Source organism: Podarcis pityusensis (assembly GCF_964106645.2).
Source record: "Podarcis pityusensis genome assembly, chromosome: 1".
Taxonomy (NCBI): Eukaryota; Metazoa; Chordata; class Lepidosauria; order Squamata; family Lacertidae; genus Podarcis; species Podarcis pityusensis.
This window is the reverse complement of record NC_138028.1, coordinates 71116438-71142689: the sequence shown is the minus strand read 5'-3', so window position 1 is coordinate 71142689 and position 26252 is coordinate 71116438. Positions and strand designations below refer to the sequence as shown.

Below are 26252 nucleotides of genomic sequence, written 5' to 3'. Positions count from 1 at the left end.
GGATCCAAGCCACTGTTCTTTGTTGGGGTCTGTTCACACATTCTGTTGTTTATGATCAAGCCTACAGTAAACTGAAGAAGTACATTTATATGTGAAACAGCCCTTTTCATACCAACTGGTCTTGGTGTCAATTCTACCACCAGGAAGTAGCAACCATGAGTCATGTGGTGAGCCACTACTTGCAAATAACTCACCACATACTGGGAACTGCTTATCACCCATCATCATCATTTTTAATTTGTATACCGTCTTTCTATCTTACAATACTGAAGGCGGTTTACAAGCTGAAGAAACAAAAACTGTACATCTTACAACAATCTAATGCAATACAAAAATGTGATAATAAAACATAACTTTAAAATAGGTAAACTATATCAAAAAAGTAACATTCAACAATCATTAGAATAGTATTAAATAATAATAACATATAAAAGTTAAACAGAAATCTACTCAGCAGATATAATCAATAATTTCTAAACTATAATCAATAAAATAACGGCAAGCCACAGTACATAAAATAATACAATACAAATTGAGAAGCAGAGACTAGAAGGTGGAGCAAGGCAGATGGAAGGAGGCCTTGGCTGATGGAGTCTCTCCCCTCACAGGTCTTCCTTCAGGAACAGCTTCCATGAAGTAAGTTGAAATGCTCTCCAAGTGACAGCCACTGCTTTGTTGTGGCATCAAGTACACACACACTGAAAACTGCAAGAACAAGGAGTTTCAGGTTTGACAACTGGAAATGCTACAAAATTATTTTTTTAAAAAAGAGCATAGCAATGAGTTGTTCTTTTAACCTTTGCTCTGAGGATGGGGCAGCCAGCGGAAAGAGCTTAGCGCTGAAAGGACGGGCTTTTGCCGGGAATTCTCAGGCTTTCAGAAACGGGGAAATCCCTGCCTCTTTCCGAATGCCCCCCCCCCGCCGCCGCTGCCCCTGACCTGAATTTGCTATCAGGTGAGCCCTCCCCGCCCCTATTCAAATCAGTTTGCAGCAATTGCTGCCTGTTATGCAAGGAAGAACCGCTGCTTATGATGAAGCAAGCTTGTGTGGGGAGTTAAACGCGAGTCTTGGCGGGGTGGGTGGGGAAGCCGCGGCGCGAGTTGCAGCTGCTCCCGTGGGAACTCCCAACCCCCCAGCATCCCACTCGCGAACTGTCCCCAGGCGCAACTCCAGAACAAGCGCGGCGCGAGAGGAGGGGGCGGGGGGGAAAGAGCGCGAGGCGGCTCCACCAATCAGGCTCAGCTTCGCCTGACGAGCGTCGCCGGCGTCCTATAAGAAGACGCGGCAAGCGGGCCGAGGGATGTTGTTGTTTCTGCGTGTTTGGAGAAAGAGGAGAAAGGGAGCGCGAGAGCAGAGCCGGCGACTGGCTGGCTGGGGCCGGCAGGAGCGGGAAATGTGGTCCGGGGTCCCGGGGGTGGGCTCGGCCGCCGCGGCGGCTGTGGGCGCCGGCGTCCTCGTGCTGCTGTTGCTGCCGCTAGTGGTGAGGCAGCTGCTGAAGCAGAGGCGGCCGGTGGGCTTCCCGCCCGGCCCGCCGGGGCTGCCTCTCATCGGCAACATCCACTCGTTGGCCTCGGAGCAGCCGCACGTCTACATGAAGAGGCAGAGCCAGCTCTACGGGCAGGTACTGCAGCCCCGGGGAAGGGGGGTTGGGGGTCCCGAGGAGAAGCTGTCTCTGGGGAGACCAAGCGCCCCTCGGTCTAATTCTGAGACATTTGCCACTTCCAGATCCCTCCGTTAAGTTGTAAGACGAGGCTTTTACGATTCCTGTGAATAAACCTGGATCTGAACTCTTTCCACAGCTTCACTTTCAGATCTGGGTTCAAGTTTCGCTTCCTCTCTGCCCAAGGCTGTGCTTTCCTGCCCTTGCAAGACAACCGTATCAGTGTCTACTCTAGAGTTGAAAGGGGCATGTAATCTCATGGCTGAGACTTGGAGGGTCATCTAGTCCAATCCCCTGCAAGTAATCTCAACCCCGGTCCCATCTCATTTGAAACCATACCGGACCCTGCTTAGCTTTGCAAATGTACTAGTTGTTGTATTGCTAGAAGAAGTTGAGCCCCATTCAGTTAAATGAGAATGCAGTTCTACACCCACTTAACCTAGGAGTAAATCCTGTTAAAGCTAAAGCTGAGTAGATGTGTATAGGATTTCACTGTTAGCCTAGTGGCCAACTTGCGAGAGTTGTTGTTGGAGGCACTTTACAAACAAAAGAATTATATAAGACTCACCTTGCAAGTGAGGAAGTCATAAAGGCTTCGTTACATTGACCAGCTTTTATGTCAGGAAGGTTTAGGAGGCTATTCTAAGCTTAGTTACGGTACTTGGGATTAAGTATCGCTGAAATCAACGGGACTTTATTTTAAAGTCACTTTATGTTTGGGCTGTTGCATATTTGAACTGCAGTAACAGGATGTGGTTTATTATTTGCCATTTTGTATTGAGTCTTGTTGTGTTTGGCACAGAATTCTTAATATATATAAAGTTTGCAGTACAATCATGAGACTTGGTTGCATCATAGTTATTATTAAATACTATTTTGTAAAGGTGTGCACCTGCTTTTTTCAGAAAGCTGCCTAACTTGTCAACCAAGTATACCAGTGCAGTATGTTGCTAATACTGTCTGTTAATACAGCTCCAAGTTCAACATTTTAAAAAAAACAAACTGGCTTTACATAAACCCTGTGACGCTTGTCAAAGTGGGCTGGGCTTTGTGTCTCAACTCTGCTAGATATTTAAGATGCCACAGGAATCTTTGTTTCTATTTTACATGTTGGACTACAGTACCAAACTAACTCAACCTCAAAACTGCTTAGGTTTGAGATGTGAGTTAGAGGGCTTTCTTACTTAAATTTCTAAGAGAATGTGGCAAGTTTTTAAAAACTGTTATAGAACAGGGGAAGGAAGTCATCAGTGAAATGAGCATGTCTTCCCTTTGCGGGTAACACTGAACTTGGGGCACTCTCAATTTAAGCATCATCCTGCATGCCATCCAGATTACTAATCACCAACATACACCATGAAGCTGCAGCCAATGAAGACTCTTAACATACGTTCCTGATGGTAGGGGATTTAAGCCTGTTTGCCTTTCATATTTATCGAGCGGAGCACCGCACAGCCACAACTCAGAGTTAAATATACTTTCCCAAGAAATGACGAAGTTGTTACTTTAGTTGTCTGCTGCTGCATAGTGATGACATGCTGGTCTGTATACAGAATAGCATCCAACACTGCTGCTCCATGAATGGAACTTTCTCCTCCTTTTCCTGGCAACACCCTGCATGCCCTCAAAATCAGCTTCAGAGGTTGGAAAACTCCACTGATGCTGCTTTGGAGACAACCAATAATCTCCCACCTTTTTGTCTTTAAAAATTATCTCCAGGACAGCTAGAAAATCTTGATAAAAAACATTTACAACAAATTAAAATGTATCAACAGCTGCTAGAAGCATAAACTCGGTTGGAATGTTGACAGTTTACTATCCTACAGGCTCGTTGCCAATTGCTGTAAAGAAAGGACATGTTTTTAATACTCTTTGGAATACAGGATGTTTTCCACTGCAGGGATGCAAAGAGGACAGTCACAGTGCCTTGAGTTTCTTGTGAAAAAATATCATTACTTATAGGAACAGGAAAAGGAGTGACCACTAGGACATTTCTCCTTAAAAGTTTCCCTTTAATTGTTTGTTTGTTTGTTTGTTTGTTTGTTTGTTTGTTTAGTGATCATATCAATCATAATGAGTCACAAATAGAAACACTTTCCTTTAGCTTATGAAAAGGAACATTTGCTGACAGAAACTGGAAACCAAAATCAGAATTTTAAGCTTTATGCAATTTTTTTATTAATTGCAAAAATAATGATTCCATATTCAGCTATTTGATCAGTACAGAAAAATGATAAAATATACTTTCTTGTATGGTATACAATTAAACCATGGTATCCCACTATGTGAATAAGCCTGCATAAGCCTTCTCCTTCACATACCACAGAACTAACCACAGTTCCCTGTGGCATCTTAAATGTGGCTTGTCTGGACCAGCCAAGTATTTAACAACTTGCCTGGTAACCTTAAGTGAGCAGGAATTCCAAGCAAGCAAGAGGTTTGGCTCACTCTTAATCTCAGGGTTGTGGGTTTGAGCCTCACGTTGGACAAAAGATTCCTGCACTCCAGCGGGTTGGACTAGATGACCCTTGTGGTCCCTTCTTACTCTAGATCTGTGATTTTATGATTCTAAGTCTGGCAGAGGCAGGACAGATTGCTCCATGCCTCCTCCAATAGTCTACTGTAGTCTACAATAGGCAAACTCAGCCCTCCAGATGTTTTGGGACTACAATTCCCATCATCCCTGACCACTGGTCCTGTTAGGGATTGTGGGAGTTGTAGTCCCAAAACATCTGGAGGGCCGAGTTTGCCTATGCCTGGTCTACTGCTAGCAACGGAGGAAGGAGCAAGGATCAACCTGTCCTCCCTGCTTGTAGAATAATTTTTTTAAAAGTAGCTAGTATGGAAACGTGGACTAGGTGTGCATGCTAGCAATTTCTAAACTTATTTACAAAACTGCTTTAAACTCTGGTTAGTGAAAGCAAGTTTGGATAAAAATGTGGTTTCAGACCCTTGCTTGCTCACTACAGTGGAACCTTGTGTTACGTACTGTCCTCCTTGCGAACGCTGCTGGTTACGAGCTCCGCTAACCCGGAAGTAGATGTCCCTTGTTGCGAACTTTGCCCTGGGATGTGAGCGGAAGTCGCGTGGCGACTGCGGGAAGTGCCATTAGCAAAAGCGTGCCTCATGTTACGAGCAGTTTCGGCTTAAGAACAGATCTCCAGAACGAATTAAGTTTGTAAGCGGAGGTACCACTGTATAGCTTAAATTAAACAACTGTTTTCTAGTTTGGATGTCTTCTAAAGATAGTGAGGCACCTGTTGCTTAATCTTAACAGTCAGAAGCATGCCTCTTACTGCAGAGTTTATCATCTTCTGCTCAGGGACACTTTGTTCATGACGTGTCATTCCTGCTGCCACAGAAACATACTGCCAATTTATGTTTATCTCTTGTGACAGGTAATGCATTCACTTTAAGAATGATGCAGACAGTGTTCCTCCTGCAAAGTGAAGCAATAAGTAGGAAGCTCATGTGTCTGACAGTAAGCCTAGCCAACATTTTGGACTGGAAAGAGATATTATTGATGTTGTATTTTGACATACAGTTGAACCTCGGCTTACATACTCTTCAGGTTACATACGCTTCAGGTTACAGACTCTGCTAACCCGGAAATAGTACCTCGGGTTAAGAACTTGGCTTCAGGATGAGAACAGAAATCGTGCTCTGGTGGCGTGGCGGCAGCAGGAGGCTCCATTAGCTAAAGTGGTCTTCAGGTTAAGAACGGACCTCCAGAATGAATTAAGTACTTAACCTGAGGTACCACTGTATAACCATCTATGAATGAAAGCAAACTGCGATATTGTTATGCAACTGTAATCTTTCTACATAGCACATGTAGCATATTTATGAGCATCATGTGGTGTTAGAAGCATACCTGTTGTGCTGCCCATGGACCAAACATGAACATTTCTAAAGAAAAAGAAACTAGTATTTCTCCATCTGCCCACCCCCCACCCCAATTCTTGAAAGTGACATGTAATCTTTTTTTTAAAAGGTATTTAGCCTTGATCTTGGAGGAATATCAACTATTGTCCTGAATGGCTATGATGCAGTAAAAGAATGCCTTGTTCAGCAGAGTGAGATTTTTGCAGACAGGCCATCTCTTCCTTTGTTCAAGAAGCTGACAAAAATGGGAGGTATGTGGTGTTGTTGTTGTTTTAATAGAATCTTATTAGTGTATTGGGTATATGCTTTTTAAAAAGGTGCCTGCAATTCTGTCTTCTTACTAACTTTAAAGAAACAATCCTGAGAGCATTTTTCATTTGTATGTGCTTTCTGACTTGGTCTGCAAAATTCCTCAAGCTCTGTTCCAAAGGGCAATGTTGGGAAATCAAACTTGAAGCTGGCTGTTGATGTGCACTGTTGGAAATGTTGTCCTTTAGCCAGGAAGAATAAGACGGCTTCATACTTAGGCAGGCTATATTTCTAATCATTCCATCCCTTGAAGTCTGCCCCCCACCCCCAACTCTACCCACCTCATAGGCTCATTTCAGTAAACATTACAGCAAGAGCGCAGTGGAGGCAGCAACAATAACCCTCCTGCAATCCCTTTCTCTTACACAGTACTACTTCTGACAGTCAAATGTGGGGAGGAACAACTGGAAGAGTGAAGGGGGTGGCCTGAGGCACTTGAGTAACGCCCATTCATTCGTGTGCCAAGGTTAATGCACACATAGGAAGCACTGCAACATTTTGGTATTTGTGTATTTCACGAAGGTATGTTTAATACACAATTCTTTTTTAACTGTAGCTTTGCTACCTTTGCTTTTATCATTGTGAGAAATCCATTGTAGAACTAGCAGGTTGCCATTGTTTAGGAACCTTTACTACAGTGGTTCAGCACCTGTTTTTATTATTATTTACTGAATACTGCCCTATACCCGGAGGTCTCAGGGCAGTTCCCAGAACAAAGACGTGGGGGCCCCCTGCAGCAATATAACAGAAAGCTAAATCTGCCACAATCTAGTAGAAAACATGGACAAAATGTAAGAATATGCTAAACTGTTTCATTTAAATTGACTGGACTTTATAAAACTGCTTAACTTGTGCCCTAGACTTGTCCCTCTCTGCCCCTACTCACTGCTTGCAGAATTTGGAGCGCATTGATAATCTCATGGGTTGTTTTTTTCTTTCGTTTTTCATTTGTACATTCCTTAAATGTTCCTTAAAAGATATTGCTGAATTGCATTTAATACCTTTTATAAATGCCTTTCATCTATTAAAAACAAACCAATTCTCTAATGTTTATGCAACAGTGATTTGCAGTTGACTTAAGCTAGTAATATCAAAATGGGTGGGCTCAAATTTGTGTGGCACCCTAGTAAATTGGCATCCAGAACCCCATGTGGGAAAACAGAGGTGACATTGAGCAGAAAAACCAATGGGAAGTGTTCTCTTCCATGACACTCCTCCACTTAGAATTGTATCTTCCTAAGACTTCTTATTAGCTTATGATACTCTGTTTACATGTATTTGCATGTAATGCTTAGTGTACTCTGCAAACTAGATTGGGAGACCAAGATACATAGCTAAGTAATACATTGGTACCTCTAGCTGCATTCCACTCTTGTTATGGACTTTCAGCTTATGAACGTGGCAAACCCGGATGTGTTTACTTCCGGGTTCGCCGCATGCACAGAAGCGATCTGCGCGCTTCGCACATGCGCAGAAGCACTCGATAGCACATGCACGGAAGAGGCGCTCTAGTTGCAGACTTTTCGGGGTACAAACGGCACCCTGAAATGGATTAAGTCCGCAACTAGAGGTACCACTGTACTCTCATGACAAAGAAGCACCTTCATGTGGTAGCATGCAGTTACGGCAGTTGTGTTTGAAAATCATTGCTTGTACATGTTCAGTGCTGTAGACAGTGTTAAGAGCTGAAAACATACCCTTTAAAAAGCAAAAATGAAATATATCTTGGACACTAAAATGAAAAGCACCCCAAATTACTAAGTGCTTGAAACGCTTCAAGGTGATGAAAGCTCCAGAGATTGAGTTTAGTTTCTTCTGGGCATGAGAGCATTGGAGAATTAACGTGTCCTTGTAAAACCTTATTTACAATCAGAGTTGGAAGGGACCCTGAGGATCATCTACTCCAACCCCCTGCAATGCAGGGATATGCAGCGGTCTCTTATGGGGATCGAACCTACAACCTTGCCATTGTTAGCACCGCACTCTAACCAACTGAGCTATCCAGCTAGCAGGCAACTTAGTCACTAGTCCTGCATCAAGTTCTCAAAGATACTAACTGCACCCTAAGGGATACATAAGTTTTAGCCAACCCTATTAATAAAAAAAATATATAAATTAAAAGATTTTTAAAAAAAAAGTTTTCGGAAGATTTTAAAATTGCATGTAAATCTATTTATCTGTCTTCTGTAATTTTACAGCAATTCAGTTCCTCAAGCGTAATCTAAATTAAAAATGTCTTTAAACAAGTTTTGTCACTCTAACTCAAGCTGCTTTTCTACGTCACACTCTGTTTCAAAAGCTGTTTACCTTGTGGGATAGGTGAGAAGGTATACTGGTTTGCTGTTAAGAAACACTCTCCTCCCACACACACACACAAAATCTTGGATGTACAGAAATAGTTGGTTGATCTTTATATCTTTGCCTAGCACTACCTGTCTTGGTGCCTGCCTCCCCACCCCCCGCTTGACTTTTTGTATTTGTAAATAAACATCTGTAAAAAAGCCTTTCCCCCCTGCTTGTCCTTTTGTATTTGTAAATAAGCATCTATTACATAAATCACCAGTATACACTTTACAAGAAAACTGGCTTAGCCAAAGGCTACCTTGAAACTTCAGAGAAGTGGAAAAGGCAAATTGGCATTAAAATTAACATTTTTACGCATGCAGTTCCCAAAGTGCTATAAACAGGTTGCATTTTGAGTAGGTATAATGTTGCATGCACTTAAAAACATGGGACATAATTCGGAAGTCTTTAACTCTAGAAAGATAACAGTAAAACTAATTCACTATGATAAATTGAGGATACCGTTTTTGTTTGTACGTGTGTGTAACTATGTGTGTAGCTGCAGATCATAGAAAGATCATATGTATGAAAGAGGAAGTAAGATCCTGGGTTAAACATATTGATGCTCATATATTTCAGGTTTATTGAACTCAAGTTATGGCAGAGGTTGGACAGAGCATCGCAAGCTGGCTGTAACATGCTTCCGTATTTTTGGATATGGTCAAAAGTCCTTCGAAAGCAAAATATCAGAAGAATCAGTCATTTTCCTTGAGGCCATTGATACCTATAAGGGCAAGCCTTTTGATCTGAAATACTTGATAACAAATGCAGTTTCAAATATTACTAACTTGATTCTTTTTGGAGAACGGTTTACATATGAAGACACTGAATTTCAGCATATGATGGACATATTTAGTGAAAACATTGAACTGGCAGCTAGTTCTTCTGCATTTTTGTACAATGCTTTTCCATGGATCGGTGCCTTGCCCTTTGGAAAGCATCAGCAACTCTTTAAAAATGCATCTGAAGTCTATACTTTTCTACTCCACCTTATTGAGCGTTTCTCACAAAATAGGAAACCTCAGTCACCAAGGCATTTTATAGATGCATATTTTGATGAGATGGACAAAAATAAAAAAGACCCCGAGTCTACATTTACAACAGAAAACTTAATTTTCTCTGCTGGAGAAATAATAATTGCTGGAACAGAAACTACAACAAATGTTCTAAGATGGGCAGTGTTGTTCATGGCTCTTTATCCTAATATTCAAGGTAAGTTATGCCATATGCCGTGATGTGTTTTGCTTTTTGATTAAGAATGTGCATTCCAAGCAGGGTATTAACAGCACTTGTTAAATCTTTACCTGATCTGAATACATTAGGTTGAAACTAGAGTTTGGTCCCACTGGAAGTTGTATCCTTTGAGCAGAGTTTGTTCAGGATGTGTCTGCTGGTGAAAAAGGGGCCTATTTCCCAACTTATCCTTCCCAGTTACTGACTCCATGCTGTTCTAGAGTATTCCGCAAGACTCCAGAGTAGATTTTAACAGGGAAAGTAGGGGAGGGAAACTGCATCATCTATTCAGCTGACTGTATTGGAGTACAGTTGTACCTTGGAAGTCGAACGGAATCCGTTCCAGAAATCTGTTCGACTTCTAAAACGTTCAAAAACCAAAGCCAATCAGAAGCCACGGAAGCCCTGTCGGACATCCAGGTTCCAAAAGAACATTCAAAAACTGGAACAATCACCTCAGGGTCTGTGATGTTCGGGAGCCAAAACATCCGAGTTCCAGGGCATTCACAATCCAAGGTACGACTGCATTTGGTTCAAAGGTCACATCTGACACTATAAAGTATTCTTATACCACTTCAACAGTCATGATTTCCCCCAAAGAATCCTGAAAATTGTAGTTACCCCTCACAGACCTACAGTTCACAGCACCCTTAACAAACTACAATTTCCAGGATTCTCCATGACTAGTGGATGTGGCTAATGTACACAAAATCAGTGGCGCTACAAGTATATTTAAAGGTTTCATAGTTAAATGTAGAATGAACGTTTCTACTTATTTTTGCCAAACCGTTACTCAATAAACTAAAAGCTTTTTCTCCAACAGGGCAAGTTCATAAAGAAATCGATTTAATTATTGGGCCGAACAAAACACCTTGCCTTGAAGAAAAGTGTAAAATGCCATACACTGAGGCAGTACTACATGAAATTTTAAGATTCTGTAACGTAGCTCCACTAGGTATTTTCCATGCGACTTCTAAGGATACAGTTGTACGTGGCTATTCTATCCCTCAAGGCACTACAGTCATTACAAATCTCTACTCTGTACACTTTGATGAAAAGTACTGGAGTAACCCTGAAATGTTTTGTCCTGAGAGGTTTTTGGACAGCTCTGGACAATTTGTCAAGAAAGAAGCATTCATTCCATTTTCACTAGGTAAGTGTACGTACTTCACCAAAAATCTAGAAGCAACAAATTTGTGGCTAGAGCCAAAATGGTTAGCATGCTATATCTACCAACCAAATATTCCAAAGGCTTTGACTTCATAAACTAATTCATTTTAAATTTCAGTTGTTCATCAACTAAACCAACTGTTTTAATACAAAGGTTGTAATGAAACCAAGGCAGTGAAATCGTGAGCTTAGACTCAGGCTGAACTGAGTGTCGTAACAGTTCTTGTCTGATTACTGTGCATGAAACAACCCACTTCCAGTTTAGAAAGATTTTTTAAAATGGTATAAGCTAGTGGAATCTTGGCAACAGCAGCCTTATCAGGCTCTAAAGATTTCACTATCCTGCTTATCTGAGGGGGAAATAACATGTGGATCTTGCACTGTGCTGGTAGGACAGTGTGTTCTTTACAGGAAAGAACTGCTCTCTGGAATGTTTGGACATCAGCCATTGGTTTTCTCATACTTGGGCTTATATGTAGTTTATGCAGAACTGGTTTATGAAAATCATATGTTCAAAAGAATTAAATGATGCAATCAGGTTTTTACCAGATTGGTAGTAAAGTAATTTGATAACCATGTTTTTCCAAATTCCAAATTGTCCCTCTTTCACTGCCTTAATTTTAGAATGGTGTCTAAGCCTTTAACAACATAGATTAATTAATGGCTTACCAGAATAGGATTTGATTTTTAAGAGATGCAGTACTTTATTATCATAATGGCACCTGTACTTTTTGATAAACGACAAAAAACCCTTAGCTCTTTTAAAATACTATTTTCCTTTCTTTATTTTTTCCCTTCAGGGCGAAGGCACTGTTTAGGGGAACAGTTGGCCAGAATGGAAATGTTTTTATTTTTCACCTCATTACTTCAACAATTTCATCTGCATTTTCCTAGTGGTTGGACTCCCAACCTTAAGCCAAAATTAGGCATGACTCTGCAACCCCATCCATACCTTATTTGTGCAGAAAGGCGCTACTGAAGAAACACCTAGTGCCAACAGTTCGAAGTGTGAGGCCTTGGGGCCAGAGGCATGGAAATATCATGAGAAGTAATGTTTTTGTTCCACGCTTTCCTGACTCAAATGCCCAAATCGTTCCCTCTGTTGTTGTTTTTTTAAATGCCTGTTGTCCATCTTAAAAATCCTTCAATGGTGTGTAAGGACATTGAGAGAGATGGTTTTTGAGGGCAAGTGATGGAGAATGAGTAGAAGGTGCTCCACCGTATTCTAATGTGTGGTGAATGGGATACAAGTGTAAGAATGGCCTGCTGGATCAGGCCAATGGCTCATCTAGTCCGGCATCCTGTTCACACAGTGGCCAACCAGATGCCTGTGGGAAACCAGGGAGAAGACGCAAGAGCCGTCTCCTCTCCCATGGCTTCCAGTAACTGATGTTCAGAAGCATTGCTGCCTCCAACTGCAGAGGCAGCAGCCATTGACAGCTCCCTCCTCCATGAATTTGTCAATCCTCTTTTGACGCCATCCAAGTTGATGGTCATCACTGCCTCTGGAAGGAGCAAGTTCCATAGTTTGACTATTCTGTCTTAAATCTTCCAACAGTTATCTTCATTGGGTGTCCACAAGTTCTAGTGTTATGAGAGAGGGAGAAAAACTATAATTTTCCCTCTGTGTAGCAGTTACAGCATGGGATGCGGGTGGCGCTGTGGGTTAAACCACAGAGCCTAGGACTTGCCGATCAGAAGGTTGGCGGTTCGAATCCCCGCAACAGGGTGAGCTCCCATTTCTTGGTCCCTGCTCCTGCCAACCTAGCAGTCTGAAAGCACGTCAAAGTGCAAGTAGATAAATAGGCACCGCTCTGGCGGGAAGGTAAACGGCATTTCCGTGCACTGCTCTGGTTCGCCAGAAGCGGCTTAGTCATGCTGGCCACATGACCTGGAAGCTGTACACCGGCTCCCTCGGTCTATAGAGCGAGATGAGTGCCGCAACCCCAGAGTCGGTCACGACTGGACCTAATGGTCAGGGGTCCCTTTACCTTTACCTTTAGAAGTTATAGCCTAGCAAAGACTTTTCTGTACGTCAAGCTCACCCAATTTTATTTTTTTAAAAAAGGCTTTCAAGCCACTTTTTCACTCCACCATTTCATTAGTACTTGCCCTCCAACTTGTACATAAGGCTGCACAACAGTCGTCCATAGCACAGAATATTCCATGAGTCTGGGATTCTCGTTGGCTCAAAGGAGGACAGTGGGGAAGATGCGTGTACACAAAACCCTATGAAAATGCAACCTGTGTGAGGCACTCCATTCTGAAGCTCTGGCAAAAGCCTTAAGGTGACTTTGCCTACGCTACCTAGTGGCGCCTAGAGCACTGATGCATTACAGATTGTAAATCTCTAGCTATAAGCTGGATAACTTCTGGTTCAGGTATCCTTTCAGCAATTCCTTTAGTGCTGAAACAGTTGCATCATTTTTATTTAAAACACACTGGTTTGGCAATGAAGGGTGGAGTTTAATTATACTAAGGCAGACATGTCCAAAGTCTGTTTCGGGGGCCTAATCCAGCCCCCCGGTGGGTTTAATCTGGCCCCTGTGGCAGTTGATTTCCTCGGGTAAAATCCTAAGAAACCCTCAGTTTCTTTGGGGTAAAATCCTTTAAAAAGCTCAAGAACTTCAATCCTAAAAAGGTCAACAACTTTGGCTGGCTCTTTGGTCGGCCCCCATGGCCCTTCACTTCATCAAATCTGGCCCTCTTTAAAAAAAGTTTGGACACCACTGCACTAAAGGCATGCAGGGGAGAAGACCACTGAAGGCAGCCTTTTAGTAGGAGACACAGGACAGAAGGGAAAAACACACACCAAAGCAACAGAATGCGAGATGAGGAAGTGGAGATTCACTGCATTCCCCACATGCCCTTTTAGGTGTAACCCATCTTAACAGGTGAACATCCATTTAGTCAACATGCAGGTAACTAGTTTAGCCCTAAATGAACCACTACCCTATCTGCTACACTTTTATTTGTATTTCACCCTCCAATATAGGGCAAATAATGCTTGCACTGCCTTTCACATGGCTGTTGAAAATATTACTGAGGCAATAGAAATGAAGTGTTGTATTATATAAGTGCTTTAATTGAGAGCGGGTGTGGTGTAGTCATGGCTGAGAGAGTAAACTAACAGGAAGCTTGTTCCTACAGCCATGAAGAAAATAATGCTGACCTACTTTCGTAGTTGTACAGTTTATTAAGATATTATATGTGATTACAGATGCTGTTGGTACACCCTAAAACGATGCCGTTTGAACTACTGTATCAAGTTGTCCACACTTATAATAGGATTCTTTCCTCTTCTTTTTAAAAAACTTGTAAATACTTTGCAGGTTCAATTTACTTAAGGGTGTCTTGCCACATACATGCTTATTTGCACTTCTTCAAATGCTACCTGAGGTCCTTTCCTCAGTTGTGGGGAGCTGTTCAGTTAGTGTGGCAGCACTTGTGTTTTTAGAGGCCCGCTGAAAGCTTTGTTTTGGCAAAACAACACAGCAATTCAATTATTATTCAATTACCTATATTTGTTTTTATATGGGTGTGTTTTTTTACGTATTTTATCTCTCAATGGTTTTGTGGCATTTTTTAAAAATTATACTGTGGATTTTAGCTGTGAGTTACAATTTTATTGTACACAGCTTAGACCTCCTTAAGTGCCTTTTTAAAAGGTTTTTTAAAGTACCATATATTCTAAATAAATATTTATTTGTAGATTGGCCTGGCCATTAGTCAGTATGGTAACTTTTTGCTTTGCTTATTATATTTGTTATTTTAAGCAGCTGGGTAGCACAGACAGAGGATTTATTTTTTATTTTTTAAAAGAAAGTCACTTTCAGCCTGCAGAGCCTCCAAGGAGAGGGAAACGGAGAGAGATTCCACTGTTAAACAGAGTACATGTTCATACTTAACCCCACCCCACCCTACACCCCCTCACTGAGAAGAGAAAGAACAGAAGCTGCAGACATTTTTATGTATACATCTCTATTAATCTGCAAAATGTCCTTGCTTCCGCAAAAGCCTCCAGGTCTAGTTCATTCAGAACAATAACTATTAAACATATCTGAAAGATGCCATATGTCCAACTTAACAGCTTCTTGGAAGGCAGCCATAGCAGAGAGAGGGCACGAGAACTTGGAATGTTCTTTACTTCACTATTTCTTCCAAAACACAAAATGAAAGCTTTTTATTATGTTCATTGTGACAGTCGGGATTTGAAAAAACCAGGCTCCTGTCCTGGATAAACAAGAACCCTCTACAAAAAGGTGAAATGGACTGGGGGCTAGAACAGGTTGAGCTGCTCAGCTACCTAAGCACTGTGAGAGGAAACAACCGATGAGTCCATTAATTCCTATGAAGAATCTGGTGGCAGGGGGGCATTATGCTATCTTCCCTTCGTTTTGTAAGCAGAATTTCAGAAGCAGTGGCTTCTGGATTTCTGTAGCACAGACTTAGCTTTTAGAAGGCAGGCCTTGTGACAAGAAGAAACATTTTGGCTAGCTTCCATGCATATAGCTTTACTGTGCCAGCACTTTCCCCTGAGCAAGTTGGACCCATTAAAATAATGGATCACATTAATAGAACAAACATTAATGTTCAGATAACTATTCTCATGACCAACGCAAAGAGCCTCTTAGATATAACTGCCCCCCTTCACACACTCGACACGATCATTTATGAAAGGTAATGGAAAGCAAGTCACCATGTTCACAATTTCACATGTTGCTATAAATAAAGTTAAATGTTTATCCCCACATGACTCAGTAAGGACAATATATAATAGCTGACTGCTGGCTTTCTACCAGAAAGAAATGTTGACTCCTTAAAAGTAGGACTGAAGAATTGACCATGTGTATGTAACACAATTAACTGTTCATTGCATCCAAGAGATGTCACCCTCCCCATCCGTCCCACTTGCCATGCCACGTACAATAATTGTGGTTAAAAATGCACCTACAATAATATTGACATTAAAAAAGAAAGGTCTTCTTACATTATGATTGCCTGATGGGCCAAGCTATTCTAAAGTCAAATAGACTGCTTCACACAGTGGTGGGGTCTCCTCCATTAGAGGTTTTTAAGCAGGGCCAATTGGGTGGTGTGTGTGTGTGTGTGTGTGTGTGTGTGTGTGTGTGTGTCAGGACAGTCATTTGGTTCAGGACCTCAAGCTCGAAGGAGGGCTCAAATTTAGACACTTGCTAATTTTTTGGCATTTGATAAGCTTTACAACTTACAACTTCAGACCAAAATGTGACACACTCAGCTAGAAAAGCCGACATTATTTTTGTTAAATTAAAAATAAAATTGTGTCTCCCTGTGTTTTTGGTGCCTTGTTTTGTTCATTGGTATTGTCAGCCTGAGGACCTGGCTGGATGGCCACCTCTCAAGGTCATATTTTCTGCATTGGCAGCTGGTAGGACCAGATGACCTTTGAGGCCCCTTCTAACAGTATGATTCTGTGTCCTCTCTCCACCCCGAGAAGAGTTACAAAGAACATAGCAGTTGTGCCACCAACAGGGATGCATAATGAGATTTCGCACTGAATTGCTTATGCTCAAAGCTGTGCAAGCTTTATTCACTTCAGCAAGACGGATTATGCCTCTGCAGTACTTTGGTGTGAGTCACGCTAGTCATTTACCTACCCTGTACCTAACAATGAGTCATAAGAGAGCAAGGTAATTTTTATTTCATACTATCAATATTTCAGATCAGCAACCTATTCAAACTAGAGTAAAGAAGATTTACAAGCAAACGGGATGGCATTGCCAGAATCTGTAGAACTGTAAAGTGGCTACAAAAAGTGACAAGAGTGGCGATCCATATAACAAACGGCGATGAAAATTGGGAAAACCATTGGCGTCAATATTTTTCCCAAGCAAAAACAAAGGGTTTCGATTTAAGCCCCAACTCCAGTAACTAGTCCAGCTTCTCTTGGTTGGCTTTGATTACCCATGATACATATAGAACCATAGAATTGTAGAGTTGGAAGGGACCATGAGGGTCATCTAGTTCAACCCTCTGCAACGCAGGAATCTTTAACCCAACGTGGGGCTCAAAAACTCAACTGAAATATACTCAGAGTCGCAAAGTGATTTCATGCTCTTTATTCAGCTCATAGTGGTGAGGAGGAATGAATGAATGTCCCCTCACAGTATCTGCTTTATATACATTATTTACACAATGGGCTGCACATGATTGGCTAATTCTGGAATTCTACTGTAAGCCAATCAGGTTGTGGATTCACTTCTATCTGGAGCAGGATTGGGTGGTTCCTGCCAACCAATCATACTGCTGCATTGTTCTAGGACCAATCAGACTGCTGCATTCTGAATCCTATTGTTCTAGGACCAATCAGACTGCTGCCTTTTGGATCCTATTGTTCTAGGACCAATCAGACTGCTACAGTTTGGATCCTATTCAACTCAGTACATAACACCCCTCCCCTCTAAGTTCCAGTCCTGCCCGGGAGGTCGCATTCATAGTCCTCAAGGTATGCCGGCGGCCTACGTGTGCGTTGTGGCCTGGGGTGTTCCCTGGTCCGGGCTCCGGGTTCTGGCTCCGGTGTCCTTTCGGCCTCACGGGTCCTCTCTGTATTTACTGATTCTGCCTCTCCTGCTGGCCCCTCCTGCTCTGTGGGCCTCACTGCCCCGCTGTTCCCTTGGGACTCCTCTGACCTGTCCTCCTCCTGGTTTTCTCCCGGGAATCGTCGCCGTATCTGGTCGCAGTGGCGGCGCCAGCATTGCCCCCCATCCGTTAGCACCTCGTACGACACGGGGCCAGTGACCCTGGTGATTGTGGCGGGTACCCATGCTGGGCCTGCCCCAAAATTCTTTGCGTACACTGGGTCCTGGGCCTCGAAGGTCCGGGGGTTCCTGCCTTCCCCCACCACTACCTCATCCTGAGCTCTATCGGGGTGAAGGCGGTCCAATCTGATTGCAAGGCGCCGACCCATTAGTAGTTCAGCGGGGCTCCGGCCAGTCGTTGAGCTGGGGGTGCTGTGCTGTGCTAGAAGGAATGTGGCAAGGCGGTACTCCCAGTCCCCTTGCGTCATGCGGCGAAGGGTGTCCTTGGTGGTCCGCACCATGCGTTCTGCTTGGCCATTGGTGGCAGGGTGGAACGGCGCCGAACGGATGTGGCGGATGGCGTTCTGCGCTGTGAAGGTTTGGAATTCTCCTGACGTAAATGCAGTCCCGTTGTCTGAGACGAGAGTGTCAGGGAGCCCGTGGGTTGCAAACAGCCTGCGTAGTACCCGGATGGCTGCGGACGTGGAAGTGGACGGTACCAGTGCGACTTCCAGCCATTTGGTGTAGGAGTCCACCACTATGAAGAATGTTTTCCCCTGAAAGGGGCCAGCGAAATCCACATGCAGGCGTGACCATGGTGCTCGGGCGGACTCCCAGGACTGGACTGGGGCCCTTGGGGGATCTGGGCGGGATTCTTGGCAGGCCTGGCAGTGTTTGACCCAGGCCTCTATCTCTCCATCGATCCCCGGCCACCACACATAACTCCTGGCAAGGGCCTTCATTCTTACTACCCCTGGATGTGTCTCGTGTAGGGCTGTGAGGACCCTTTTGCAGAGGGGCTGGGGAACAACGACTCTGCTTCCCCATAACAGGCACCCCTTGTGGGCCGACAGTTCATGTTTGCGGGTTGTGTAGCCGGCGAATTCTGGCCCGGGGCTGCTGCTGGGCCATCCCCTCCACACCCAGTCCAGGACCCGGGAGATGACCCTATCTTTCTTGGAATGGTGTGCAACTTCTTGTGCCTGAATGGGGCGGTCGGGAAGCAGCTCCAGGCTCATAACCTCTTGTGCAGGTGCTGGGTCAGGGCCTGTTTCCGGTAGTGGTAGCCTGCTGAGGGCGTCCGCATGGCCCATCGCCTTCCCAGGTCGGTGAATCAGTGCATACTGGTAGCTGGCAAGGAAAATTGACCACCTGAGGACGCGAGGAGACAGCACTTGGGGGGTCTGCTTTTCGGGGGCAAACAAGCCGAGCAACGGCTTGTGGTCAGTCACCACGGTGAAGGGCCGCCCGTACAAGAAATCATGGAATTTTTTTACTCCCTTTACGATTGCCAGACCCTCCTTGTCGATTTGCGAGTAGTTCCGCTCGGTTGTGTTGAGTGTCTGGGAAAAGTACGCCACCGGTACCTCTCTTCCATCCGGGAGTTGGTGCCCCAGGACAGCTCCAATGCCATAGGGTGAGGCGTCGCATGCTAGCACCACCGGCAGCCTCTCGTCGAAGTGTGCCAAGACCGAGTTTGAGACAAGCAAGTCCTTGACTGCCTGGAATGCGGCCTCCTGGCGCTGGCCCCACACCCAAGGGGCCCGCTTGTCCAGGAGTCTGTGTAGGGGCTCCGCTACCGCCGCCTTGTGGGGAAGGAAGGAATGGTAAAAGTTCAATAGTCCCAAGAAGGCCTGAAGTTCAGTCTTGCTCTTGGGCGCTGGGGCATCACAAATGGCCCGTACCTTGTCCCCAGTCGGGTGGACCCCTTCTGCGTCCACCATAAATCCCAGAAAGTCCACCTGAGGCACTCCTAGTAGACATTTTTCCCGCTTCACCTTGAGACCCGCCGTCTGGAAACGGTGCAGAACGGTGCGGAGGCGGTCCTCAAACTCCTCTGGTGTGGGGCCGGCAATCAACACATCATCGAAGAAGGGGGTGACGCCAGGAATCCCTTTAAGGAGAGAGTCCATTATATTCTGGAATATGCCTGGTGCCACGCTGACACCGAATTGCAGCCGCTTTACCCTGAACGCTCCTCTGTGCGTCACAATCGTCTGTGCCTCTGCTGTGGCCTCATCTACTGGCAGCTGTTGATATGCTTGGGCCAAGTCCAGCTTGCCAAAAATTTTCGACCCAGCCAGGGTGGCAAGGACATGGCTGACCACTGGCACTGGGTATGCGTGGGCCGTGAGGGCCTTGTTTATGGTACATTTGTAGTCTGCGCAGATGCGGACCGAACCATTAGGCTTGACGGGTGTGACGATTGGGGTTTCCCAGGGAGCATTAGGCACCGGCTCCAGCACTCCTTGCTCTACGAGTCGGTCCAATTCCTCGTCTATACGGGGTTTCAAGGCGAACGGGACCCGGCGGGCCTTGAGCCTGACCGGTCGTACTGCGGGGTCAAGCTGTAGCGCAATGGGGGGGCCCGTATACTGTCCCAATTTCCCATCGAAAACCCCTGGAAATTCCTTGCATATGGCGTCCACGTCCACTTGTAAGCTAGTGTGGTTCACCCCGGTGACAGCTAGCCCCAGTGGTCCAAACCATGCCAATCCCAGTAAGCTAATGTAGGGGCCCTTGACCACAAGCAAGTCCAGTTGCCGCGTCCGCCCTCGGTATTGCACCCTGAAGGTCCCCACCCCCATTGTGGGGACCTTACGTTTCTGGAAGTCCCGGAGGGTGAATGGGGCCGGCCTGAGTTTGGGACCCCCAGTGGGACACAGTTTCCTTAAGGTCCTTGCCGAGATTATGGATAGAGTTGAACCCGTGTCAAGCTCCATGCGGCATGGGGCCCCCTCTATCTGTACCTCTACATAAATTTTCTCTACGTTGGGGTGGGGCAACTGGTATACCTGGAAGTCCGTGAGCTCCGTCGAGTTGCCTTGGTGCGTTGGGCCCCGGGACCTGGGGCTCTTGGATTGGTCATCTGATGCCTGGTGTCGGGTGGGCCGAGCCCGACACACCCGGGCGATGTGTCCCGATTTTCTGCACTGCCTGCACTCTGCGTTGCGGAAACGGCAGGTCCTCCTCTCGTGACTCTCCCCGCAGCTTGCGCAGTTCCCTCCTTCTCGTCGAGGCAGCTGTGGTCTGTGCGCTGCTTGAGTGCGCTGCTGTACTCGGTGCACCTCCTCCCTGTCGGATCCTGAGTCGTCGGTGAGGTCTTCATGGTGGACCCTCGGTTGGGATGGCAGGCTCGGCCGTGCCTCTTGGGTCGACCTCTCGGCAGCTTCTGTTGCCAGGGCCTCCTCCAGAGCGACCTGGAACGTTAGGTCCTTCTTAGCGTAGAGGCGCCGTTGCAGCTTCTCATCCTTCAGGCCACCGACGAGGCGGTCACGAAGCATGTTCTCCAGCTCTGAGAAGTTGCAGAACCGGGCGGCTTGGCGGAGAGAGGTCACAAACCCAGTTATGGTTTCCCCAGGGGCTTGCCGCTTTGCGTAGAAGGCATTTCGACGAGCCACCACTGAGGGCTGCGGCGAAAAGTGCCCCTTCAGCTGTTCCATTATTGTTTTGTATGGAACAGTAGCGACGTCTTCAGGCGCAAGGAGAGCCCGGGCGATTTCAAACGTCTCCTCTCCGCAGACGCTGAAGAATATCGCCCTCTTCTTGGCGTCTTCTTCGTCGGTGACCCCTTTGGCTTCTAGGAGGAAGGTGAAACGGGAGGCGTACGCTTCCCAGTCTCCAGATGCTGGGTTGAATGGCGAGAAGCTGCTGTTGGCTGCCATTCTGAGTTCCTTGTGCCCCGGAGCTGAAGCCTGGATACACGGTGCGAGGCAGCGGTGCGGCAGTTGGCGGTGCTGCGGTGCTGTGTGTGGCAGTCAGCTCAGCGGGATCCCACCTTCGTCGCCAGTGAAATATTCAACTCAGTACATAACATCAACCCTGAGATTAAGAGTCTCATGCTCTTCCAACTGAGCTATCCCCCAAGATGTTATGTTCACTAAAAGAACTGAAGTCTGAACATGGATGCCATTTTTCTCTTTCACAGCCAAATTTACCTCCCGACATCAAGTAAAGGGTTTTGAGAAACCAGGCTCTGTTGATGTTAAAAATGCTCTACTCCGAAACTAGCATTATGACATTACTACAGGATCTTAGAGTATGAAATAAGCAGATCCTACTTGACAAGAAGTAATCTATAATAATAATAGTATTAATAAATGTATATGTCGCCCATCTGACTGGCTTCCAACGAATTAAAACACTGTGATATCAAACATGAAAAACTTCCCTAAACAGAAGTAAAAAATTCTTTCCTGTAGCACCTTAAAGACCAACTAAGTTAGTTCTTGGTATAAGCTTTCGTGTGCATGCACACTTCTTCAGATCCCTAAACAGGGCTGCCTTCATATGTTTCCTAAAAGTCGGATAGTTGTTTATTTCCTTGACATCTGATGGGAGGGTGTTCCACAGGGTGAAAAGGCCCTTTATAGCATCCTTTATAACACAGCTTCTGATTAAATCCAAGGCTTTCCCCCCTGGATTTCTACATTGGAACTTCAAGTGTTCTTAGGAGTAATACCAGGCGGTACTCTTGGTACCTTGAGCCACTGAAGAATGGCCAGAGAAGCAGGGCCTTTTCAATGGCAGCACTCTTGTGGTATTTCCTGTCCAGAAAAGCTCACTGAGATCCTTTCCTGCTAGACTGATGAAAACAAAGTTTGTATTTTAAATATAGAATGCTGAATGATTTGGATGCTCTTTTTATTGTTTTTGTATTTTAGCTTTTGCTGTTCATCTTTATTTTTCTTCTTTACCTGGGTTTTCTTATTTAGATGGCTATGCTAAGTGGCTTTTTATATCTTCAATAGCCATATTATTATTATTATTATTATTATTATTATTATTATTATTATTTTATTTAATTTCTATACCGCCCTTCATCTGAAGATCGCAGGGCAGTTTACAATCTAAAAATACAAAATTGCAAATCAAAATAACAAACAAAAATGATGTAAGAGATAAGAGATGAAATAATACTTCAAAACAATTGAGTAGGTATTTGGAACAGGGTGTGTGAAAAAAGATCACTGGTGAGAATGGGAAGTTTTTTGGGGGGGTGCATATTCGAGTGCTATCCATGTAAATTAAAAGAGCGAGTATTGTGTGTTTCCAGTTACTTGATTATCCCTTAAATAGCCATCTATGTGCACATCATCACTTTTCTTTTAAGTTTGGAGCAATCTGGGGAAACTTGGTTGATCGCTCGATGGACGAAGTTCTGTTTCCTTCAAACTGAAGCACATGCTTCTCCAGCCCACAAAATAAAAGGCAAATCAGCCTGGTGATTCTAGTTTGAGATTTTGGTACAATGCACGCAGATTCATCAACTGCAAGACATACCTTGGGATCCACCTTGTTTTTTATGATAATGAAGCAAAGTAAATGTTCTTCCTGATCTCATCTAGCACAGCAAGTGATTCTGAGGATAGCGCTGATCAGCGGGGATGAGTCAAATGTCTGAGTCATTCTGTCTCTTGGCTGAATCCCTAGAACACAGGGAAATCACAAGGTGAGTGGTAGGGGGACTGTCTAAAACATTATATACTGGGCTGTGGAACTGGTGGTTTTTTGTTTTTGTTTTTTAAAGCTTATTCGGCTCAATGGTTCTTGTATTTATTTCTGCATAAGTTAAAGATTCTTCCCTCATGGTGGTTTTTTTTCCTTGAGAAAGATTAGGCAGAGTAAAACCTTGCCTGAGAAATACCTGAATTTGAAATATTATTTCTTATGTGCTCTATTAACAAAGCACAGCAATAGGGGAAATGACTCTCATTTTCATTTTTCATTTTTTATGGCCTGTAATTTTTCTAGATGGTAGGGGGGGAAAGTCCAGGAACAAACACCTTATTTTGCTAACAGATCATCAGAAATAGTTGCACATGTAGCAACCCACACACCCTTCAACGATGCTACCATATTTAAACAGGTCTGGAAGCGAACACTTAGAAATGAATGTGGGTGTACAGCAGTGAGCAGCAGCCAACATTACTACTGTCTCAAAGCACAATTGAGTGGCATCATTGTGCTGAGGAAGTTAGGAGCACACATTTTCGATGGTGAGCTTCAAAAACACTGCTCATTCTGCAAGCGCTCTTCTATCTACATACCACCGTTTTGTGAACATCTTGCTAACATATCCGTAGCTACAGCAGAAATAAATTTTTGGAAAAGACAATGAAATTCCAAAACTTGAAGTTCAAAACAACATAAATTTCAATGTCATTTTCAAAAGCAAATTATCTACATATGTAATCACGTGAGATTCAGTTGATGCCCTTGTGCACTGTGGTACTTACTCTGCAATAACAAAACCCAATGCCTGCTTCAATGGTACCCCTAAACCTTGCATACACAGTGGCATATTTTAGAAATGATCTTTTCACAAGATACGACCAGAATTGGGACAGGTTCTATGTGTTTTGGGGGGCTTCTAATCGTTAACTCATTCGTGGTTGTTGTTGTTTTTAATAAGCAAACAAATAACTTCAATACAGATTTAAAAGAAAACGACTTTCAAAATAAAACGAAATCTGAAGTAAGAACATAAGGAGACCCCTGCTGGATCAGACTGAAGGCCTGTCTAGTGCAGTATTCTGTTTCTGGCAATGGGCACCCAGGGGCCTATGGGAAACCTGCAAGCAGGACTTGAAGACAACGGTACTATTGTTCTTTAAACAATGGGTATTCAGAGGCATGGAAGTAGTGTAGGAGATTCTCTATCACTAGCCCTGTGATCATTCATAGCCTGAGGCAGGTCCTTCTTCAAAGGAAACAAATCTCCCTTCTCTTGATACCTTGCGTCTCCATGGAAGAGATTGATGGATGCACCTTCTCCTCAGAGGTCTTCACAAGAGGGCTTGGCCTCTAATTCTTCCTCATCCTCCACTGTCTGAGAAGGGTTTCCTGCCTCATCGAGTCTGGGCACATCTGGGGGAAAGGAAGGGGACTTCCTCAAGCAGCCTCTTATGCCTAGCCTCCTCCTCCCCTTCAGAGTCCTCATTCCCATCTTCTGGTGCCCTCTGGCAGCCCGCCATTTCCCCAGGTCAACCTGGCACCTGCCACCTGCCAAGCTGCTTCTGCAAAGAGGTCACTTAAAGGGCCTACCTGAGGAATGTGATGAAAAAGAACCAAGGCTCCCTGTGACGATCACACAGGGTCCCCAGATGTTTGATGGTCTATTGACCCCTGTGCCACCACTGTGATTGCTTCCCCGCTGCCACCAACCCGTTTCTCTCGGGTACACACAGAGTCCAGACGGTTGTTAACATTAAATCAAATAAGCAAGTTTATTTTATAAGCATTAACAAGGTTATGGTTTCAGATAATTTTTCTTGTCAGTTTCTTAATCTTAGTTTCTTTACCGGCCTATACCTTCCTAATAACTTCTAACTGATTCTCCCAACTGTCTATCTGACTCCTCCTAACAGTTTCTTTCACATCAAAACTAGACCAACCCACAGACTTATCTTCCCTCTTCCTTCTTCAACTCCCAGCTGACTTCCCAACAACTCCAACTCTAACTCCTCCCCTTGGGTTCCCACTGGCCAATCACTTCACACTCATTTAACCCTTTCCTTATGACCCACCTAGGAGGGCAGACGCCACACTCCCCACCTCTCATAATAAGCAGGGAAAGAGCCTTTAAAAAGCTGAGCTGACAGGTGCCCAAAACAGCAAGCTTCTTGCAACTTGTTCCCCTTCCAAGAGCAGGGGATCCAGTTCCTTTTCCAGCCCGTGTTCCAAGATGGGATCTTCTGTGAAGTTGCCCAGCCTTGCCGATTCTTTGTGAGGAAATGTGAAGAAGGAGTGTAGAGAATAGGCTACGGTAAGTTCAGTTTTAGAGCTACAGGGTTCAGTTTTATTTTTGTATTCTGTTTGGACCTTTGCCAGCTTCTCTCCTACCTTTATTCTGAATAATTTGGCTGTTTGCCAGCCTCAGGGTTTTAGAATCCCCATGTGCCAAAATGGTTGGCATTTGGGCTACTGGGAGTTTAGGATTGGAGCTGTGAGTAACCAGCGTACTCTTCTGAGGTCTGAGAAAGTGTGGGCTGCTGCTACTAAACCACAAAGGTGGAGGTTGAACGGAGGAGAGCTGGGCCGCTTTTAATAAGTTATTGTGTTAATGTGCCTCAGCAGCAACTACAGGAGAGTAAGACCCACTGGGAGCAGTGCAGGTCTGTTGTGCTACATATGTCACCCTCTTCTCACTGCCAACACACTCCTAGGGCTCAGGAGGAACCATGGTATGAAATGAAGTAATAAAATAATAAATAAAATAAAAATTTCCATCTGCAATGTTCAGAAGCTTTTCAGCACTAAGGAACATCCAGAGGTGTCACCCGCATTTTGACTACATGTATTGATTATATTAAAAGCCCTCCTTATAACAAATGTCCAGATATAAAATCTGCTTGAGTATGGTGTACATATTTGGTTATTATTCTAATTAATCTTTTAGCAAGTGAGGCAGCAATGATATTAGAAACCTGCTTCAGAAGAGAGATCAGTCAGCACAAAGTAGTCTTATATATCAAAGTAATGTTAGCATCATTCAGTGAATCGTAAAGTTAAAAAGGCCATCAGCATTTATTAAAGAAAGGTATCTGTGGGATGAAAAGTGACTAAAATCTGAAAGTGTCTTGCTAAATACTGTGAGGTCACCATCTGAACCTGGTAGTTTTTAACGTTTCTGTTTTTGATAAATATGTTATTAAACATGTCTAATGGTGTTTAATAATTGTCCATCTTCCTGAGTGGCACCTGATCCAGTGCTCAGAGTTGCTCTGATCTGATCCAAGGTGATCCAGAGCCAACCTGACCCAGATTCACACTTCAAACCTATTTGAGGCCTGCACAATCATGAGTCCTTCTCCTCCCCGCCAGCTGTTTAATCAGGGGTTTAAACCCTAATTAGAAATGGTCAGTGGCA

General features: G+C 44.3%; 1 protein-coding gene and 2 long non-coding RNA genes across 4 annotated transcripts in view; 2 read left to right on the top strand and 1 right to left on the bottom strand.

Moving 5' to 3' along the window:
- The window catches only part of LOC308459821, a 406481-nt gene extending 390564 nt beyond the window's left edge, over positions 1-15917 (top strand). Inside the window, exon 2 of the long non-coding RNA XR_013978330.1 lies at positions 12391-15917. This is a non-coding gene — a long non-coding RNA (uncharacterized lncRNA). The remainder of the gene's footprint in view (positions 1-12390) is intronic.
- On the top strand, positions 1337-15917 carry CYP2R1 (cytochrome P450 family 2 subfamily R member 1). 2 transcript variants are annotated; one of them, XR_013978263.1, is made up of 6 exons: positions 1337-1622; positions 5656-5797; positions 8778-9410; positions 10255-10584; positions 11402-12235; positions 12608-15917. XR_013978263.1 is itself a non-coding variant. In XM_080975196.1 (5 exons), exons 1-5 carry the CDS (start codon positions 1395-1397, stop codon positions 11578-11580), a joined length of 1512 nt encoding a protein of 503 aa, XP_080831322.1. In that variant the 5' UTR covers positions 1337-1394; the 3' UTR covers positions 11581-15917. The 2 variants fall into 2 exon arrangements, 1 of the variants encoding a protein (XP_080831322.1); XM_080975196.1 differs by having other exon boundaries at positions 11402-15917.
- On the bottom strand, positions 14424-21451 carry LOC308459848. The gene is made up of 2 exons (XR_013978337.1): positions 21196-21451; positions 14424-16657 (listed from the first exon to the last, which is right to left on the bottom strand). It is a non-coding gene; the product is annotated as an uncharacterized lncRNA (long non-coding RNA).
- Positions 21452-26252: the final 4801 nt, after the last annotated feature.

Excerpts from the sequence above, each read along its gene's own strand:
- CYP2R1 (XM_080975196.1), top strand. The coding sequence starts at position 1,395 with ATGTGGTCCGGGGTCCCGGGGGTGGGCTCGGCCGCCGCGGCGGCTGTG. Across the intron at positions 1,623-5,655 it reads AGAGCCAGCTCTACGGGCAG|GTATTTAGCCTTGATCTTGG; the intron begins GTACTGCAGCCC and ends TTTTTTTAAAAG. Across the intron at positions 5,798-8,777 it reads GAAGCTGACAAAAATGGGAG|GTTTATTGAACTCAAGTTAT; the intron begins GTATGTGGTGTT and ends CATATATTTCAG.